General features: G+C 43.3%; 1 protein-coding gene across 1 annotated transcript in view; it reads right to left on the minus strand.

Annotated features, from left to right (window-relative positions):
• The window catches only part of KLHL3 (kelch-like family member 3), a 192245-nt gene that overhangs the window by 5836 nt on the left and 165476 nt on the right, over positions 1-20933 (minus strand). Inside the window, exons 9-13 of the mRNA XM_006866102.1 lie at positions 15933-16050; positions 15345-15542; positions 13139-13240; positions 9445-9573; positions 4567-4707 (exon numbers count right to left, since the gene is read on the minus strand). Coding sequence (XP_006866164.1) covers positions 4567-4707; positions 9445-9573; positions 13139-13240; positions 15345-15542; positions 15933-16050 — 688 coding nt within the window. The remainder of the gene's footprint in view (positions 1-4566; positions 4708-9444; positions 9574-13138; positions 13241-15344; positions 15543-15932; positions 16051-20933) is intronic.

Here is a 20933-nt window from a genome sequence, read left to right on the forward strand (position 1 = left end):
AAACTCAGTGTTATATTTGTACTACATGGTGCTAAAGAGGTATCTGTGATCCCTTTACATGACTTGAGTCTAAATTTATGCATAGCTCCCACACTAACATAGGAGTGGACTGGTTTGGGGGCAAGGTCTCATGTAGCAGGGACTCAAGAGTAAGAGAACCTAATTACAGTTCATCAAAACTCTAGAGGTCATAAACCAGCTGACATTGAGCCAATCCCAACTCACCATGCCCCCATGAGTAGAACACTACTCCATAAGGTTTTCATGGCTGATTTTTCAGAAATACATGACCAGGCTTTTTTCTGCCATCCTTTTGGTCAGTAGTGGAGCACGTTAGCCGTTCACACCACTCAGAAACACATTTGTTGTAGTCCAATACATTGTGTGATTTTTCAAAATTAGATTTTGAAAAATATAATGGACTGATAATATTTTTTTAAAAAAATCAGAAATAGTAATTTTCAGTGTTGATGAAGAAGTGAAAAAATAGTCACTCTCCTATACTGGGAAGAGAATAAAACAGAGCACCTTCCTGGATGATCTCCAAACTACATGTGCTCTCTCCATTTGTGGGTTTATATCCTGGTGTGGTGCTGTTGGCTAATGCATCAGGCTGCAAAGCCATTTGAACCACAAGATCGGTGTTTCAAGCTCACCAACTGCTCCTTGGAAACCCTCTACAGGGTCTCTGTGGGTCGGAATCAACTCAATGACACTTAACAACAACAACATCCTAATTATATAAAATGTATGCACAGATTTAGCTAAGACCATTTATAATAGCCTAAGCAGTATTGATAATAAAGATGGAAATAGTAGATTATTTAAATGATGATACAGCCATTTAAAACAATATCGTGTAAATATATTTGCTGTTGTTAGATGCCATCAAATCTGTTCCAACTCACTGCCCAGTCCTGTACCATCCTCACAATTGTTGTTACAATCAATTCCATTACTGCTGTCAGTGTGCCAATCCATCTCACTGGGGGTCTTCCTCTTTTTCACTGACCCTCCACTTTACTAAGCATGATGTACTTCTCCAGGGACTTGTCCCTCCTGATAATACATTTGCAGTATGAGAAACGAGGTCTGGCCATCCTGGTTTCTAAGGAGCATTCTGGCTGTATTTCTTCCCACACAGATTTATTTGTTCTTCTGGCAGTCCATGGTACTTTTAATATCCTTTTCAATACCATAACTCAAATGCATAGGTTCTTCTATGGTTTTCCTCATTCATTGTCAAACTTTCACATGCATACAAGGCTATTGAAAATACCATGGCTTGGGTCAGGCATACATTAGTCTTCAAGCCAACATCTTTGCTTTCGAACACTTTAAAGAGGTCTTGTGCAGTAGATTTGCCTAATACAACATGTCATTTGGTTTCTAGACTGTTGCTTACATGAGTGCTGGTAGTGGATCCAAGCAAAATGAAGTCTTTGACAACTTGAATCTTTTGTCCATTTAGCATGAAGTTATTATTCTAGTTGTACTTTTGTTTTCTTTACATTGAGGTGCAACCCACTATGAACAATGTGGTCTTTGATCTTCATCAGTAAATATATTAAAGCCTCTTCACTTACAGCAAGCAAGTTTATATTATCTGCTTAGCACTGGTTTTTAATGAGTCTTCCTCCAACATTTTTCATGTAATCTAGCTTTTCAGATTATGTGCTCAGCATACAGATGGAATAATTATGGTGTAAGAATACAACCCTGACACACTCTTTCCTGACTTGAAACCATTCCATGTCCCCGTGTTCTATTCGAATCAACTGCCACTTGGCCTATGTACAGATTCCTCATGAGCATTAAGTGTTCAGAATACCCATTTCCTAGAATGTTATTCATAACTTGTCATGATCCACATAGTTGAAAGCCTTTGCATTGCCAATAAAGCATAGGTAAACACCTTTCTGGTATTCTCTGCTTTCAGCCAAGATCCATTTGGCATCAGCAATGATATCCCTCATTCCACGTCCTCATCGGAATCTGACTCAAACCCCTGGCAGTTCCCTGTCAATATACTGTTGCAACCATTTTTTAATAACCTTTAGCAAAATTTTACTTGCATGTGATATTAACGATATTGTCCAATGGTTTCTACATTCTGCTGGGTGACCTCTCTTTGGAATGGAAACATTAATAGACCTCTTCCTATCAGTTGGCCAAGTAGCTGTCTTCCAAATTTCTTGGCATAGATGAGTGCCTCCAGTGCTGCCTCAGTTTATTGAAGGATTTCCATTTGTATTCCATCAATTCCCTGAGCTTGTTCTTTGCCAATGCCTTCAGTGCACCTTGGACTTCTTCTTTAGTACCACTGGCTTTTGATCATATGCTATCTCATGAAACGGTTGAACATCAAACATTTCTTTCTGGTACAGTGACTCAGCGTATTCCTTCCATCTTCTTCTGATGCTTTCTGCATCATTCAATATTTGCCCATAGAATCCCTCAATATTGAAAGTCGAGGCTTGAATTTTTTCCTCAGTTCTTTCAGCTTGAGAAATGCTGAGCATATTCTTCCCTTTTGGTTTTCTAACGCCAGGTCTTTGTACATTTCATTATAATACCTGATTTTGTCTTCTCTAGCTGCCCTTTGAAATTTTCCGTTCAGTTCTTTTACCTCTTCATTTCTTCCATTTGCTTTAGCATCTCTATGCTGGAGAGCAAGTTTCAAAGTCTCTTCTGGTATCCGTTTTGGTCTTTTCCTTCTTTCTTGTCTTCTTAATGACCTTTTGCTTGATGTTGATCTCATCCCACAACTCTTCTGGTTTTCGGTCTTTAGTGTATAATGTATCAAATCTGTTCCTGAGATGATCTCTAAATTCAGGGGTGATGGTTCAGGGTCATTTGTGGCTCTCGTGGATTTGTTTGAATTTTCTACAGCTTCAGCCTAAACTTGCATATGAACAATTGATGGTCTGCTCATAGTATGCCCCTGGCCTTGTTTTGGCTGATGATATGGAGCTTTTCCACCATCTCTTCTCACTGATGTAGTCAATTTGATTTCTGCATATTCCATCTGGTGAGGTCCATGTGTACAGTCATCTCTTATATTGTTTAAGGATTCTTGGTGGGGTGCTGTAGGATAAATACTGGGCAGGTAGGTTCGTTTTAACTGCAAAGTCAGTGGTTCAAACTCACCAGCCACGATGAACCAAATATAGCTTGACAGCACTTAACATGTTGTTTTTAAAAATGTATTTGTAATGAATAAGTCATTAGTCTTGCAAAATTTTATCACGCGATCTCCAGCATCACTTCTATTGCAAAAGCCATATTTTTCAACTACTGATCCTTCCTCAGTAGTAAATATAATTAGTTTTGTAAAAAGATCTTCAAAGGATTTCTTAAAATTAGGTTATAAAATAGCAGTTTAACATGATTCTGTTTTTGCTATTAAAAATAGGGAAATCTTTAAGCGAAGGCTTAAACTTAATTATCAGATTCTAGAGAGACTAGATGCCTTGATGGTTCTGTAATGCCTTATTCCCATGGCTTCAGTCCAAATGCTAGGTTACACCACAGCAGACTTGGGCAATGAATAAATGAATAGTTTTCTTTCTGTTTATACTTCCAACAAGCCAATTACAAATGAGTTTATCCAACAGGTAGTATGAACATAAATGAAATAAATCTTCCTGGAAGTCACCTGTCTGCATCCCCAGCCCAGTAAGCTGGGCTAAGCCAACACATTCATAGAGCAAAGAAGCACACAGCAAGAGATACCAAAACAAGACACAAGCCATAGGCCAAAGTTCTCAAAGAAAATAGTTGTTGGATACCATCAAGTCGATTCTGACCCACAGAGACCCCATGTGACAGAATAGAACCATAGGGTTTCCTTAACTGTAATCTTTACGGAGGAGTCCTGTTGTGGCTCCATAGTGTAAGTGCTCAACCTCAAGGTTGGTTTGAACTGCAAGGTTGGCAGTTCAAACTTACCAGTTCCTCCTCGGAAACCCTATACAGAGTCACTATGAGTTGGAACCGACTCAACGGCACTTAACAACAACAGCAACAATCTTTACAGAAGCAGATTCCTTTGGCTGAAGAACCGCTGGTGGGTTTGAATCACCTTGAACTAATTGATTGATTCATACTATGAATCATCCCTACATGAAGGAAAGAGGAAAGTGATTCCAATTGGAGAAGCAATCAGGATCGGGCTAACCCTGAAATAAAGGAATTGGTTTCAGGTGGGAAATGAGAGCTTCTCAGAGCCAGGACCTGACAATAAAGAGAGAGAACCAATTGCCACGGTCTGGCCCTTCCACCCAGCCCTGAGCTCAGCTGCCTACCAAAGCCACTGAGAGTTTTTCTAACTCTGTGCCCACCTGAGTGCCATCCTTCAATGAAAGAAAGGGGTCCCTTTACATCTAAAAGAGGGGTCTCAAGCTCTCCAGGCTCAGAGCTTATCTGGCAAATGGACACTTCCTGTCCTGGGTATAAGCTCAGCCTCAGGCCCTGGGAGCACTCCTCTCTGACTCTGTTTCGAGGCTCAGGTTTCAAGAGGAAAAGACCCACACTCACCAAAAGGGAAGAGAGAGCACCCCTTACCTGCATTGCGCCGGCACATGTTCATGTCTGCCACCTGCTTCCAGGAGTTTGTTCCAGGATCGTAAACTTCAACACTCTTCCTCACCAGGGGCCCATCATGCCCACCTGTGGCATACAGCTGTCCACTGAGCACCCCAACCCCTGAAAAGCAGAAATTGATTTGGGTTGGCCCCAGTGACCTAGCACCCAGTCCTGGCCTGGGGAGCGTCTCCTGGACTTCAGTTTCCTTATCTATAAAACAAATATAGAACTCTGTCTGCTTCACAACAGCATCCATCTGAAAACTTTGAAAATACAAAGCAAATATGACCCTAATTTGGTTTTAAATATATATATGAGGTGGGATGCTCATATGCAAAGAAAACAGAATAACAAAAAAAGGCTGAAAGAAATCCACCAAAACATTAAGAGTGGTCATTTCTGGATTCTAATACATGTTTGTTTGCCCTCCTTGACTATCAATATTGCCTAATTTCCTTACAATGTCGTTGTTACTTTTATTGTTGTTGTTAAGTGCCATCGAGTCGATTCCGACCCATAGCAACCCTGTATAGGGTTTCCAAGGAGCAGCTGGTGAGCTTGAACCACCAACATTGCAGTTCAACGACTTTGAAGTCTGGCGCATTAGCCCACAGCGCCACACCAGGACTTATATTACCTGGAGGAACCCTGGTAGCATGGTGGGTTACGAGCTAAATTGCTAACCACAAAGTGAGCAGTTCAAATCCACCAGTCTTTCCACAGGAGAAAGATGAGTCTCTTTGCTCCCATAAAGATTTACAGCTTCAGAAGTCCTATACAGGGTCACTATGAGTTGAAACTGATTCAAGAGTACACTACCACATAAGCTTAGTAAAAATAGTTTTTTTTTTTAAAAAAGACAAAACTTGAAAATAGTCCCACAGCAGGTTTACTGAGCTAATGATTACCAAGATCTCCCTGCTTGTTTTTGAAGCAGATGCCGTCTGCTCTCTTTCTGGATTGTAGGAGTGGTCAGCAGACCACCACGATGTTGATCAGCCTGGGCTGAATGTGACAGTACCATCATAGACAAGTTTTACAGTCATCTTTTTAAAGCCTTTAATACAAGGCAAAGAAATAAAAGCCGGAAAGAAGAGAGGTGGCATTAATCTGTCTCTGTAACTTGTCCACAAGGTGATCCTTCTCCTTTCTGGCACTGTAAAGTGGGGAAGTTGGACCAGATCTGGAGTTCCCAGAGGCCACTCCATGGACATCCTGCATCTCAGCTGAGGCACTTTTTTGAAAGATAGATTCCAGGGTCCTATTCACAGACAAACCACTGAGGCATTTTTGGAAAAGCCTCCCAGGTGACAGGAATGGATAGTCAACATTTCAGGCTCCAGAACTCGATTTCTAGAACATAAATTCCAAGTGGATAAGGACCATATCTGTCTTGTTCACTTCTGATTCCCTGTGCCTGACAGTAGTAGGTTCTCAACAAATACTGTATAAAATGACCAAACATGAGGGGGCTTCATAAAGTTCAGAGAAAAATTCCTTTCTTTCAATTCTATTTATTCCATGAACTTTTGAGCCCCTCATATATAAAATCCCTTTAAGCATTATACTAGCATTATAATCTTGGTGTGGTACTGTAGGATAAGCACTGGACTGCTCAACATAAAGTCAGTGGTTCAAACCCATCAGCTGCTGCTCTTCAGAAACCCATACAGGGTCACTACGAATTGGAATTAACTTGACCACACTGAGAGGTTCCTAGCAATTGCCCTGAACTAACAGCAGATGGCAGTGTTGTACTAATCATGGTTAGGTGGTCACTGAGTAGGAACTGACTCCATGGCACTTAACAACAATTGGTTTTTATAAAATGTGTGTTCCAAGGCTGCCTTACTTTCCCTTCCTCCAAGCAATTCAGGAACTAGCCTACTCTGGGGCCCAGAGATGGCCTCTTTCCCCCCTATCTGCTGGTGTTGCCTATGCCCCGCTGAGGAAGCAAAGCAGCCTTTCAGGGCACTCGGAGGTACCACTGTCCCAGAAATTCTTCTGCTGCCACCTTGTAGCCTTATCCATAAACACTCCCTCAGATTCTTGGACCTATGGCCACAGGACTTCCTTCAAGGGTCCTCAGGTGGCCAGAAACCAGGGTCTCTGGGTCCTCAGCCATACCCCAGCCCAGGACAAGAATGTGCATTTCCAACTCCAGAAGCGAGACTTCCCAAAGCACAGAAGAAAGGCTGTGAGCCTGCAGTTAGGGCTCTGGACTGTACTCTGAGGGAGCAGTGCCACCTCTGGGAAGGAAGCCATCCCCTAAATCGGTGTGACTATGCCTCCCAAAGACACGGGCAGTAAAGCTGTCCCCAACCAGGGCCTTCCAGTGAAGTGAGAGGTAGGGCCATCCAAGTTCTCTCCATCCTGCAACAGCCTACTAAGGAGCCGGGCAGGTGGCTGTGTGTCATGAAGTCGGCTCTGACTCATAGCGACCCTGCATAAGGTTTCTGAGGCTGTAAATCTTTACAGGAGCAGAAAGCCTCATCTTTCTCCCACACAACAGTCTCCCACGCAACAGCTGATAGTTTCGAACTTCTTACTGTGAGGTTGGCAGCCCAACTCGTAACCACTATACTACCAGAGCTCCTTAGCTGGGCGGGTTGTTGTTATTGTTGTTATGTGCCGTGGAGTTGGTTCCGACTCATAGCGACCCTGTACAGGGTTTCTGAGGCTGTAAATCTTTGCAGGAGCAGAAAGTTTCATCTTTCTCCCGAGGAACAGCTGGTAGTTTTGAACTGCTGACCTTGAGATTAGCAGCCCAATTCGTAACCACTACACTACCAGAGCTCCTTAGCTGGGCGGGTGGTGGTGGTTTTATTTCTCTACCAAGGGCAGCTCCATTCACAATGATGAGCCTGAATGTCAAAGCCAGGTCTGTGCTCAGGGCTTCACACCAGGGTGTCTCCCCACACACTCTGCTGTTTACAAGCTCCTAGAAGTGGTCACACCAGTCAGTGGGTGCTGCTCCACTCCTGCTGCATTGTTCCTGAATCCTTGGGCTTGGAACACTTGTTCTCATATCTTCAAGTAACAGTACAAGGGGGCTTCAAAAAGGTCACGGAAAATGCCACTCTCTTTTAATGCCATGGAATTTTACACAAGCATGAAGATGGCTTTACCAAGACTTTATAAACCAAATTACTCAAAGAACTTTACTAAGGGAAGAGAACTGTGGAATTGTGAAGTTGATTGGACTTTAGGGAACAACTACTTCAACCCACTCATTTCACATAAAAGGGCAAGGATGTGCCCAAGGTCAATGACAAGTTCAAGCAAACCCAGGACCAAAGTCCAGGCTTCTTGACTTCTGGACATTTGCTCAATGTTCAGGGAAGGCCAGCCTGTCAGGATCAGCAAACACAATCCGAAAACCAAACCCAGTGCCATCGAGTCAAACCTCATTCAAACTGACCCTTTAGAACAGAGCAGAATCACCCTTGAGTTTCCAAGGTTGTAAATCTTTACCTAAGGACACTGCCACATCTTTCTCCCACAGAAAAGCTAAGCACTTAACTACGGTGTCACCAGGGCACTGCGTTTCACCTGTGACAAGCTCCCTAAAAGTAGTATTCCAATTATGAAGGGTCTTAAGAAGCATCATAACGACTCTTCCTTTAACTTGTGAACACACGGAGGTCCTTGGAAAATATTTAAAAAGGCATACTGTTTAAGGAATGCTAAGGAAGTTTGTCAGGAGTCCTGGTGTGGTGCTGCAGGATAAGAACTGGACTGCAAGGTCGGTGGTTCAAACTCACCAGCCATCCCTCAGAAACCCTATACAGGGTCGTTATGAGTCAGAACCAACTTGATGGCATTTAACAACAACAACAACAAGGAAGTGGTCATGTGTTTGTTACTATATAAGGAGATTACAATTCAATCTTCAAAGATACAAAGAAACAGCATTGTGGCAGAAAACTCACCACTGTGGTTTCCTTCCCAGAAGTCATGAGGCTTGCCCTCAGGCCCAGGTTGGTAAGTCGGAGTGGTTGTGCAAGACACCACTTACCACAAGAGCTGGGAACAACGAGCTAGTGCCCAGTGCCCCCTGCCTACCTTCTCAAACCCTTTCCTCTGGTGAGAAGACAAGCTGGAAAGCAAGGCTGTTGTTCTACTTTCTAGAAAAATCTCAAAGGAACACACAGCTCCTAGTCTTCTCACAAGAAGAAAAAGTGGAAACCCATTTGTGGAGTCATTCTCTTACCATTTGGGGAACATGACTATACATCCAATATTAATGCTAATATCCTGGCTTTAGTTTCTCTAGATAGAACTCCAGACAGGCAAGCTTTAACTTTGTTACCTGAGGCATGGGAAGAGCACTGCTTACTCTACTCCTTCACAGGATTGAGACTCCAATGGTATTGTGGGGTTACAAAAGCTAGTTTTGGAGTGAGGCAGACCTGAGTAAGAATCCTGACTCTACCAGTTACTAATAATATCACCTTGGTCAACACACTCAATTGATTTCTAAACCTGTTAAGTGGGATTAATAGTGGATTTACCTTTCACGGCTGTGGTGAAGAATAAATAGAGACATTTAATGTGCTAATTAGGGCAGTGCCTGGTACACAGTACACCCTCACTTTCAAGAGATGTGGGTGTCTCCATAGGAATGGAAGATAGGATGATAAAGAAACTAGTATTTCATCCAGGCTCTCTAGCAAAGTGATCCCTGGGAAAGCTTAAGTAAAAACGCTCATTGCCGGATGGCAAAGGTGCTGATGGGATTATATATATTAAGAGGAAAGGGGGTGGGATGGTGGATAGGTGTAATATTAAGTGGTTGGTTTCCAAACCCCCCTATGATAAAACAGACACACTCTGCAGCTAGAGGCTCCCCCATACCTGCGCCACTGCGGCGGGTGCTCATGTCTGCCACATATGTCCACTCATTGGTCGCTGGGTTGTACTGCTCCACGGTACTCAGGCATTGGCGGGAAGCCCCATCGTAACCCCCAACAGCATATAACTTCCCTAGAACAGACAAACGTCACTGGTATGGAATTAGAGCTCAGCTGAAACTCCATCTTTAGCCCACCACGGCACTCTTACCTCAGAGTTCAGAGCCCTTTTCCTCTAGGAAGACCATCACCCCACTCCCCAACTAGGCTAAGCACCCTTCACATCACATATCTGCTTTCTTCTTCCTCCAGAGCCATGACTTCCTTAGATGCAGCCCTGGCCCTCTTTCTAAATAAGTACCCCAAATACGTCGCATGAAGCTATGACCTAGCACCACTGAAGCTCAACATGTTCTGGCTGATGAACTACATTAAATCTTCTCCGGAACAAGGCACTGTTGTTGTTAAGTGCCGTTGAGTCAGTTCTGAGTCACAGCGACCCTGTACAGGGTTTCCAAGGAGCCACTGATGGGTTTGAACCAACTTGTGGTTAGCAAATGGAAATCTGGAGAGCCCAGCTAAATAAACAGGGAGGCAGACATTCTGGCTAAGCCTCAATGAATGGTAAAGGAAAAACAATTATCTTTTTCAATAAGAACTCAAACCCTATCCTAGCCATTGTTACTACTCACTACTGAACTCCAGCAAGAAGACCTTGTGAATGGAGTGGTCTGTGTACACCCTGGATTCGGGTGGCTGGACTGAATCTGCAGACTCCCTTGTGACTGCTGAGGCATGATAAGAGCTCTGAAGCACTATCACCTATTTTTAGAACAAAATTAACAAAAAACAATATCCAAGAGCATCATTTCTGTCTGGAGCTGGGGGTGAGGTTGGGCACGGGGTTGAGGGTGGGGGAAATTGGTATTTGAGCTGTCCCTGTGTAGGGATTTAAAAGTTTGGTGTTTAACATACAGTCTTATAATGCCTAAGCCTGAGGTGGGGAGTTCTAGCTCAATTGGAGCTCACACCTATGGAATACTATGGGATTAGATCAATGATCTGCAAACCAGGGGCTCCTGAAAAACTCACTGTCAGCTAAACACCACTAAGTACAAATCCATCTAAACAATGATTTGGTAGTTCTTTTGTTTTTGTTTATTTTTGTGGGGGGTTTTGTGGTCATTACATGCTTTCTTAATTGAGAGATATCAACAATACAACTAGTATGTGACCATCAGCTATGATTTTTAGTTTAAAAAGTGATAATCGGGCTCAAAATGATGCTCTCCCATCAGGACTGTCGCTGTATCAAATATGAAACTATTTTCCGTGTCATCATTGAGTCTGGTTTTCTTTTCTAACCCGAAGTCCTCTCAACTTACCTCACTGAAATAAAACACCCCCTCCCCTAATGCTGCCTAAATCAAGAATGACAACAAACCACTCAGCAGTTCCTCTAGGGCCCAGGTCACTCAAAGCTTGGGCTGGTTCCGCGCAACAATCTACCTACCCATCTGTGTGCTGCTCATCAGAGCCTAAGCCCCTCACGGAGGAGGGAAGCCTGGGATGTGAGTAAACCCTGCAAACATGAAAACTTTACTCTTTGTAGCACACCATCCTCTCTGTTGGGGAGTTTCTGCCTGGTCTTGGGACCTCAATATCCTTTGCCCAAGGAGGAATTCTAGGCAGCCAGCAGCAAATTATCCTGATTCTCTGTGTGGTTTTTCAATGTCATTCAGACTATATAGTCATGTTTGAGAAAGGATGAAAGGGAAGAGAGTAAGCCAACATGGAGATTTGTATCTACAAGGTCATGGTGCAGCAGAGCCCACCAAAGTTCCTCCTCAATATTCTACCCCAAGCTGTAAATTGGACTCTCTACTATCCCTGGGTGCCACACACTCAAAAGAGCTTCAAACTCGTGAGGGGTATAAGAAACGAATCCCTAGCATGTTCTCTGTGTACTTCTTCCACATACAGAACATGCTCACAAAAGCCTTTGTCTAGGGGAGTATTTTAAATCACTACCATCAAGGCGTCTTCTCTAACCTCCAACAAACATCCCAACTCTGCATCAACTGAAAAATACCCACTCAAGGTTTCTCCTTGAGTCTATTAACAGGGACTTGCTATTTTTAACCCCTAGTCTATTGTTTGATATTCCTGGCTAAGGAACAAGAGGGGAAATGGGAAGGTGGCTAGACAAAGCACTTATATTTGGCAGACAAATCAATTTCTGTTCCACCAAGAGTATGAGATTGCAAGAAATAATATATCTTGGTAGGAAAACAAACTCCTTGCACGTACTAAAATGACTTGTTTAGTATGTTAGAATAATATACCTTCAAATGAAAATTTAAACTTTACTGTACTGGTATAGACCAAGAAATGTAATGGGAGATTTTTTCTATTAATATCTAACTCCCTACATGTTATTCTATCCTCAAAGCACACACATATATGTGTATGGTGCTAGGGGTGTATATGACAAGAGAGAATGCATACATATCTGAATGCACATATATATTACAGCTAAATTCTCAATTTAGCATAAATTAATGAATCAGAGTTACACTGAAAGAATACATTTTAGTTCAAATATACTCTATACCATGGAACACTGAGTTCATACATATTTATAATATACCTATATATTAATATAGCATAGTTAACGATCTGAGAGAGTGTAAGACCCATTGCTGTTGAATGGATAATGATTCACAGTGAGCCTGAAGGATGGAGTAGAACTTCCCCTTAAGGTTTTCAAGGCTGTAATCTCTCTGGGAGCAGACTGCCCCATCTTTCTCCTGTAGAGCAGCTGGTGGGTTCAAATTGCTGAGCTTTTCCCTTTGGTGAGCTTTTTCCTCTGGTGAGCTTTTCACCAGAGTCCCTTTGAGGGAATGTAGCACAGTGAAAGCTCTCTGGGTCTGCAGTCAGAAGATCCGCGTTCAAGAACTAATTTTGTGATTTACTACCGGGGTTTCTTGGGATGTATCACTTAATCCCTCTGAGACTCACTTTCCCCATATGGAGAAGAGGGAAGTTCAAAGTCCTGCCTATCTGCTTCACAGGGATTATGGGACTGGAATAGCAACTGAGAAAAACGGACGTTAAAAGTCCTTTTTAAACTATAATGCATTGTCGAACCAGCCCCCAAATATCACCACTCCTTCCCTCGATCTCATCCCACTATCTTTCCATACAAGAGCAGGACTACCACCCACTTGCCTTGTGCAGTAACCTGACCTGGGAAGGAGGGCCTACCTCATTCAACACTGTTAATGCTCAACACACAAACATATGAACAGTATTAATTAAACACAATTAACTCTCACTCCCATCAGATTATACTCCTAGGCTCTATAGTGACTCGGGGTTCCTCACTCTTCTCCCTTCTCCAACCTTTAGCAGAGCTATTGACATGCAGCTAAAGAGACTCCTCCTACATCCCCCAACCCCAGTGCTGCCATTTATTAACTATGGGGCCTTGGGTCAGTGGCTTCTTCTGAGTATCAACCTTTACATCAGCTTATCAAGATAACACTACCTATTAGTACCTAAGACGATAACAGTACCAATTAGTAGTGACCAGAGGAATAGTTAAAGTAGAGAAAAGTGTCAAGTATGATGCTAAGCACAGGTCAATGCCATAAGCCAGGGCAAGGATTGATCATAGCCCACTGCTCCCTCCTTACCCTCAACAACGCCTACACCCACACTGCTCCGCCGCGTGTTCATCGGGGCCACAAAGAACCACTCGTTAGTCTTGTAGCTGTAGGCTTCCACCGACGCTAGGCCTGGGAAACAAGAGAGTTGTGAGCATTCTAGGTGCCAGCCTTACCCTTTTGTGTTGGGTAGCAGGAGGATGAAGGGAAAGTTCAAACCTGGGGGCTAGAAACCTGGATTTATGGCTCAGTGCCGCCATTCCCTCATTGTGTGGGCCATAGCAACTCCCTTAAACACACCTGCAGTGCTTCTACATGAGGGACTCACTCAGATTTGTCTCAGATGATAAGGGAATAACTGAACTGCTTGTAACTGTAAACTGTTAAGCCCACAGAACAGAATTCTTTGCTTTCAAATAAGGCAACCCGAGGTTGCCTCACTGAACAACTATCTGTTCCAGCCAAAAAACTGAAAACCCACTTCCCCAGAGTCCTTTGCATCTAGAGAAGATCATGTCAATGAGACAGAAGCAGAAGCCTGGTGGGGATGTATGTTAATAACCTTTGCTTTGCTGACACAAATGCACCCCTCCAGCTTCCTAGAACACATATGTGTTGTCTGGAGCTATAATCGTCATTTTGTTGTCATGAGGAAAAGACCAAGAGAAACTTACAGATCTTGGGCCCAAAATCCTTGAGCAATTGAACCATGTCAGTCACTGCTGACCTTTGAGATTTTTTTCCATGGGAGGTGGGGGGAAATCCCTCATTTGTTTAAGCTATCATTTGATCATGTTTATTACTTACAGCCAAAACAATTACTGGGGTGGGGGGGGACACAAAATTAGAGACAGCCTCCAAACCAAAAACTAAATCCACTGCCATCAAATCGATTTTGACTTATAATGACCCTGTGGGACAGAACAGAACTGCTCCATGATGTTCCCAGGACTTCTGGTGTGGTGCTGTAGGATAAACTCAAGACTGCAAGGTGAGTTTGAATCACAAGGTCGGCAGTTCAAACTCACCAGTCACTCCTCAGAAACCCTATCTATGAGTCAGAACTGACTCGATGGCACTTTAACAACAGCATAATGTTTCCAAAGCTGTACTCTTTACAAAAATGGAAAGCTTCATCTCTCTCCTGCAGAGTGACTGGTGGGTTAATTGGCAGCCAAGTGCCTTAACTGCTTGAGGCAGCCTCAGAAGAAACTAAAGACCCTGAAATTTTATGAGTGAGGTAGAGAGAAAAAGGCTAGGAGAAGTCACCAATTTGTGAGGACACTAATTGAAATTTAAAATATTCTTATTCCCCTCTCTGGGAACCAAGGATGTTTTAGTTTAACAGAACTACTAACCTCAGGGTCAGCAGTTTGAAACTTCCAGCTATTCTGCAGGAGAAAGAGGAGGCTTTCTGCTCCCGTAAAGATTTACAGCCTCGGAAACCCTGTGCAGGGTCACTATGAGTCGGAACCAACTCTGAGGCACATAACAACAACAACAACTGTCTATGGAGACATCGGCTAAGAGATATAAGGAGACACTGATAATTGCTCCAAATCTACATCTACTGATGGTTTCCAATTCAAATTTTGAAGCTGGATAACAAACAGAAACATGGAGAACTCTCTCAGTGTCCATGAACAACTAGACTAAATCAGCCACTGCTGACCTCTTTTCTTCTCGTTTCATGAATAAAAAGCTACAGCCTTGGAAACCCCGTGGAGCAATTCTATTCTGTTCTATAGGGTTGCTGTGAATTGGCATCAAGTTGGCAGCAATGGGTTTGATGTTTAGTTTGGAGGCTGCCTCCAAATCAGCTTTGCAAAAAGACGAGCAGGACCGAGCAGAAAATTGATGAACATAGACTCAAGGCAGCCTGACTCATTATGGACGCTGAACCAGGTCTCTCTTCTCCACTGAACTTAAGTCCTCTCATCTGTTCAATGCAGGGTTAAGACTAGAATCCTAAGACACTCTCTAGGAAAGCATGTTCTAAGGCGTGTCTTCAAAATAAATGGGTTCCTAGACACTGGAAACTAAAGAAAGGACTGAGCCAAGAATCAGCCCTTCTTAAAGCCCTAGAAATCACAGCACATGAGCAGATCTGTGTAGGAAGGCCTAGCTCTGTGGTATCCAAAAATGGGTGAAGAGGATGGGTATGTTCCTGGCAGTAGTGATTACATAGAGTGTGTAAACCAGGCTGGACAGGGTAAGTTATATGTCCTGGACCTACCAGTACTGCCATCAAAGCCTCCCACTGCATACAGCAGGTCGTTGAGCACCGCCGCCCCCAGGGTGCTCCGGCGTTCCTGCATACTGGCAATGGATGTCCACTGGTCCTTCACACCGTCATACACATCTACTGTCCGAACGCGCAGTGAGCCATTAAACCCGCCCACCGCATACACGTGGCCAGCCATGAACACCACACCTGAGGCACAGGAAATCAAGGCAGCAAGGTTATCTTAGGTAGTTGATCAACTCATGATGATGAGTGACGACTTGGGAGCAAGGCGAGCACATGAATCACAGAAGGTAATCTCCAACTCTTTATATATAATCTCAAGTCATTATGAGACTCGTTGGATTTCTTTTTACATTTGCTTTTCTAATTCTGTTTGATTCAAGCAAATAGTTGAATTGGCTTGAACTCCCTGAACACGTAAGAACTGACCCTAGCAACTGTGTAACTGGTGAAGGGGAAAGGAGCTTGCAATGCATGAAAGTTTAAGGAAACAAGAAGCTCATGACTTCTGGCATCAAGCAGAGAAAACCTGGGGGAAAGGTAGCCCACAGAACTTTGGGAGGTGGTGTTGCTCACCTGCTCTGCATCTCCTGGAGGGAAGCTCTGCAATCTGATCCCACCGGTCTTCCTCAAAATCATAGCACTCCACACTGCGGATCGCCTTGGGTGCCTGGCCGCCAACCACAATCATGACCTCCAGAAAGACAAGTGGATATTAGGTGGGTCTCCCCAACACCTGGATTAGTAGGTGGCCAATCTCTGGTACTGCCACATGCTCAGTGCCAGGGTCTGTGGGTGCTCTCAGATGCCATTTCACAGAGTTATACACTTGGAGATGTGCTGCCTCAAATCACCAACAGGTATGAATTGTCAAGAGAAGTCTAAATAGCATTTTCCCATAGAAAAACAACCATAACGTCTAAGCTTCTATGTTGGGGCACATTAAGTCACAGGGCATCTTGAGTGATCTGAAGGCCCTCAAGGATTGGAGTGGGGTGTCATATCAAACAAACATGAATATATTTTGAAATGGAACATAAATGTGCATGCATTTTTGCCTAAGAATTACTTCAAAAAAACAGTTCTGGATGCCTAGAATGCAAGGGGCTTTTACAATAAAGAAAGTTTTGAACAATGCTTTGTAATTAATGATTACCACGAAAACATAATTAACTTATGATGTTCTGGAAAATAGTGCTAAGAGTACTATTTCCATGGGTCAGATACTACCGTGGTCAGAGACCATGCTACAGATATTACCTCAACCGCTTGTCTCCACAACCATGTGAGGTATATACAATGAAACCTGTGAGAGCCAAAACTTGACAGGACAGTACTGTTTGTCCAGGTCTTACAAGCTTTCAGTCTTTGGCAGGGAGGTGTCCTGCTATGTTTCTATCATTCTCTATTACTGGGAAATATTTGAATTTTCTTCTCTGACAGACTTCCACCTTACACAGGTTCCTGCTCTCACAAGCTATACTGTATTATCATCCCTGCTCTGGTAGTGTAGTGGTTACGAGTTGAACTGCTAACCGCAAGGTCAGCAGTTTGAAACTATCAGTGGTTCCGTGGGAGACAGATGAGGTTTTCTGCTCCCGTAAAGATTTATCGCCTCAGAAACCCTCTACAGGGTCACTATGGGTCAGAACCGACTCCACGGCACACCATCACCACCACTGATTGAAGATAAAAGGAAAGGAAAGCCCAGATAAGATACATAAATTTCCCAAGGTCTAGCTCTATAGGATAAGCACTACATCAACAGCAAAGATAGATTTGAACCCTCAAGTTGGCAGTTCAAACTCACCAGCTGCTCCTAGGAAACCCTATACAGGGTCACTATGAGTCAGAACCAACTTGACAGCACTTAACAATATGACCTCTCGCCTGCAAGGAGCCCTGATACTGAAGTGGGTTCGGTATTGGGCTACTAATGGCAAGGTCAACAGTTTAAATCTATCAGCCTCTCCGTGGGAGAAAGATGAGCCTTTCTGCTCCCATAAAGATTTACAGCCTCGGAAACCCTATACAGGGTCGCTATGAGTCAGAACCAATCCATAACCACCACCACCACCATCCTTCTCCTGCAGAGAGACAGTCCATGCAAAAACAATTCTCAACATCTTCTGCGGAACACATCTCATTACTGGATTACTTAATAAATTGTAACCAGCATGCTTTTAATAGAACAGCATAGAAAACTGTCATTAAGGGTATTACTTCATAAAATATTTGTTCTAACTATTCACACATGCATGTGCATTCTGGGTAGCAAATACACCTCATATATAGGTATATTATATACACTTATATATTGTTGTTGTTGTTAAGTGCTGTCGAGTCAGTTCTGACTCAGAGCAACCTTGTATAGGGTTTCCAAGGAGCAGCTGGTGAGTTTGAACCGCCGACCTTGCTTTCAAGTGCTTATTCTACAGCACCACACACATGTTGTTGTTGTTGTTATGTGCCTTCAAGTCGGTTCCAACTCATAGCGACCTTCTAGAGGGTTTTCAAGGAGTGACTGGAGAGCTTGAACCACCAATCTTGCAGTTCAAACTGACTCTGCAGTCTAGCGCATTAACCCACAGCTCCACACCATGACTCCACCACACACATACTCTCTGTAAAATGTATATATATCTGTGTATATCTGTGAGATGTAACCAAAATAAAATTGAATGCATTGCTCCAGTTAGATTAGTGATGTTGCATTTCCTTACTGTAGTGTGTGGCTTCTGTTGTGTGACATTACTGTTACTGCTGTTGTAAATTATCTAGTATTCATGTAAATTAAAGTACCAATGTTAACCATAGTTTACATATTTTAATAAATTCGTACACATTCATAGCTATCCTAATAATGAATTATTCTCACTCACTGACATTCTAATATGCTTTCTTGAATGGAGAGAAAACAGTGGAAATTAAAAGGCACCAATTTCAGATTTCCTCATTATCTATATGTAGCCTGATTTACCCTGTTGTTGTTGTTGTTAAGTGCCGTCGAGTCGGTTCCGACCCATAGCGACCCTGTACAGGGTTTCCGAGGGTGTAAATCCTTACGGGAGTAGAAAGCCTCATCTTTCTCCCGCGGAGCGGCTGGTAGTTTCGAACCGCTGACTTTTAGGTTCGCAGCCCGATTCGTAACCACTATGCTACCAGAGCTCCTTTAGGGAACACCAATATCACCTGCAGAGTTTGTTAGAATGCAAATTTCAGATTCAGTTAAGCCTGCAGTAAGGAGCCCTGGTAACTCTGTGTTAATTGGAAGGTCAGCAGTTGGAACCCACCTGCAACCCTGCAGGAGAAAGATAATGTGGCAGTCTACTTATGTAAAGATTTACAGCCTAGAAAACTCCACGGGGCAGTTCACCTCTGTCCTATCAGGTCACTTTGAGTCAGAAATAACTTGACAGCAGAGGGGTTGAGTGGTGGGGAAGGTCTGGAGTGGAGCCTGAGAATTTTCATTTCTAATAAGTTATTACAAATTACTACAAGGTGATGCTGATGCTCTTGTTCTGAGATGCATACTTTAAGAACCTCGGATTTAATGTGGTGGTGATGGTGTGCCGTGAAGTCAGTTCCGACTCATTGCAACCCTGTACAGGGTTCTTGAGGCTGTAAATCTTTTATGGTAGCAGAAAACCTCATCTTTCTCCTGCAGAACAGCTGGTCGTTTCGAACTGCTGACCTTGAAGCTAGCAGCCTGACTCGTAAGCACTACGCTACCAGAGCTCCTTTTGGATTTAGTAGTTCATTGAAATTTCTTGATGTACCATTAATGATTTTTGCCATTTTGAAAGATCACAGTTCTCTTTTGTTACTGTTGTTAAGTGCCATCAAGTCAGTTCTAACTCGTAGCAACTCAGTACAGGGTTTCCAAGGCTGCAACTGTGTGCAGGAGCAGAAAGCTTCATCTTTCTCTTGTGGAGCAGCTGGTGGGCTCAAACTTGGACTTGCAGACCTTGTGGTTAGCAGCCCGGTGTTTATCCTACAGTCACCATGATTCCATACTGCTCTTTACTTTTTCCACAATGTAACTTTGGAGAGAGGAGCAATCATCAAATTCTGTGTGAGCTCACTAGAGCACATTCATCAAGTGAACATTATCCATCACATGGAAAGGCAAAACCAGGGCTGATAACCATTACTTAAGACCAATTATTTAGCCCCTAGAATTCTAGAATCAGACTCAATCACTGCCCATCTGGGTGGTGGTCACTTCATCAGTTAATCCACTACTGTCTTTGGCCAAATGTGAATGACAAGTGGTCAAAAATTCCAAATTCAGTTCAAGCTTCTAGAGGATTCCAAAGGAATCCAGGACACACAGCAGGCTTAGAGCTGATGTTGCTATTTTTAGAAATAAACATTCTGCACCTGATCTTCCTGAATGCCTGCAGCTCAGAGGGGCCACTGCTCTGCGTCAAGAGTAGCCTTCTCAGAGGCGGGGTAAAGAACAACTGAATTCTTCATGACTTCCAATTTGTGATTCTTTTGCTAAGAAATATCCATGGACTTTTCAAGGAGATGCTAATGAACATAGACTTCTTGTGGACTTCAGATAATGCCCAGCTCACTCCTCCAGGGCAGAATGACTTGACGTGTGTTCATAAAGTCACCTAGAACGTGCATCATTCTTCTAGTTTTGAGCTGATAAGACTAAACCAAAAGCAAAATATTGAAAGGATTTTCTCTGAAATCTGATTCTTGGAATTGAGTGAGAATAAAAACCAGTTTTACTTTTCTTTCATTAGTGACTTCTTCAGGCACTCCAACCCTTCACACAGGCTGTTCCCACTACAGATCCACACTGGCTGTGCCCCTTCAGATCCTTCTGCTATAGCAGCTGCTTGTCTCTCAGGAGGAGCCCTGGTGGGGCACTGGTTAGGCACTCGGCTGCTAACTGAAGGGTTGACGGTTTGAACCCACCAGCACTCCATGAGAGAAAGATGTGGCAGTCAGTCTACTGTTGTCAAGATTGAAAAAAAAAAAAAAACCTCACTTCCATCAAGCTGATTCCAATTCATAGTGACCCTGTATAGTATTTCCGAGGCTATAAATCTTTACAGGAGCAGAAAGCCTCATCTTTCTCCCTCGGAGCAACTGGTGTGTGTGAATTGCTGACCCTGCGGTTAGCAGTCCAGTGCTAATCCTACAGCATTACCAGGACTCCTTTCCATAAAAACTACAGCCTAGGGAATCCTATGGGGCCATGCTACTCTGTCCTGCCAGGTCACTGTGCATCCAGATTGGGCTCCATGACAGTGGATTTTAGGTATCTTTCAGGTCTCACTTTACATGTCACTTTCTCCAAGACTTCACTGACCTCCAAGTGTGAGTTACATGTTCCTCCTCAGAGCTCTGCATGTCCCATATTGTCCCATAAAAAAAGCATGTGCCACATGTGCTGTTCAGTGACTTGTCTGTCTTCCCTCCTAGACAGTGAACATTGCCAGGCAGAGAGCTCATCTGCCCCAGTCACCAAAATAACCCCAGGGCCCTATGGTGCCAGGAAAATAATGAAATGGTGAACAAAAATCAGTTTTTGCATTTCCATCTGCTAAAGAATGT

Source organism: Chrysochloris asiatica, unplaced genomic scaffold (assembly GCF_000296735.1).
Source record: "Chrysochloris asiatica unplaced genomic scaffold, ChrAsi1.0 scaffold00087, whole genome shotgun sequence".
NCBI classification, from domain to species: Eukaryota; Metazoa; Chordata; class Mammalia; order Afrosoricida; family Chrysochloridae; genus Chrysochloris; species Chrysochloris asiatica.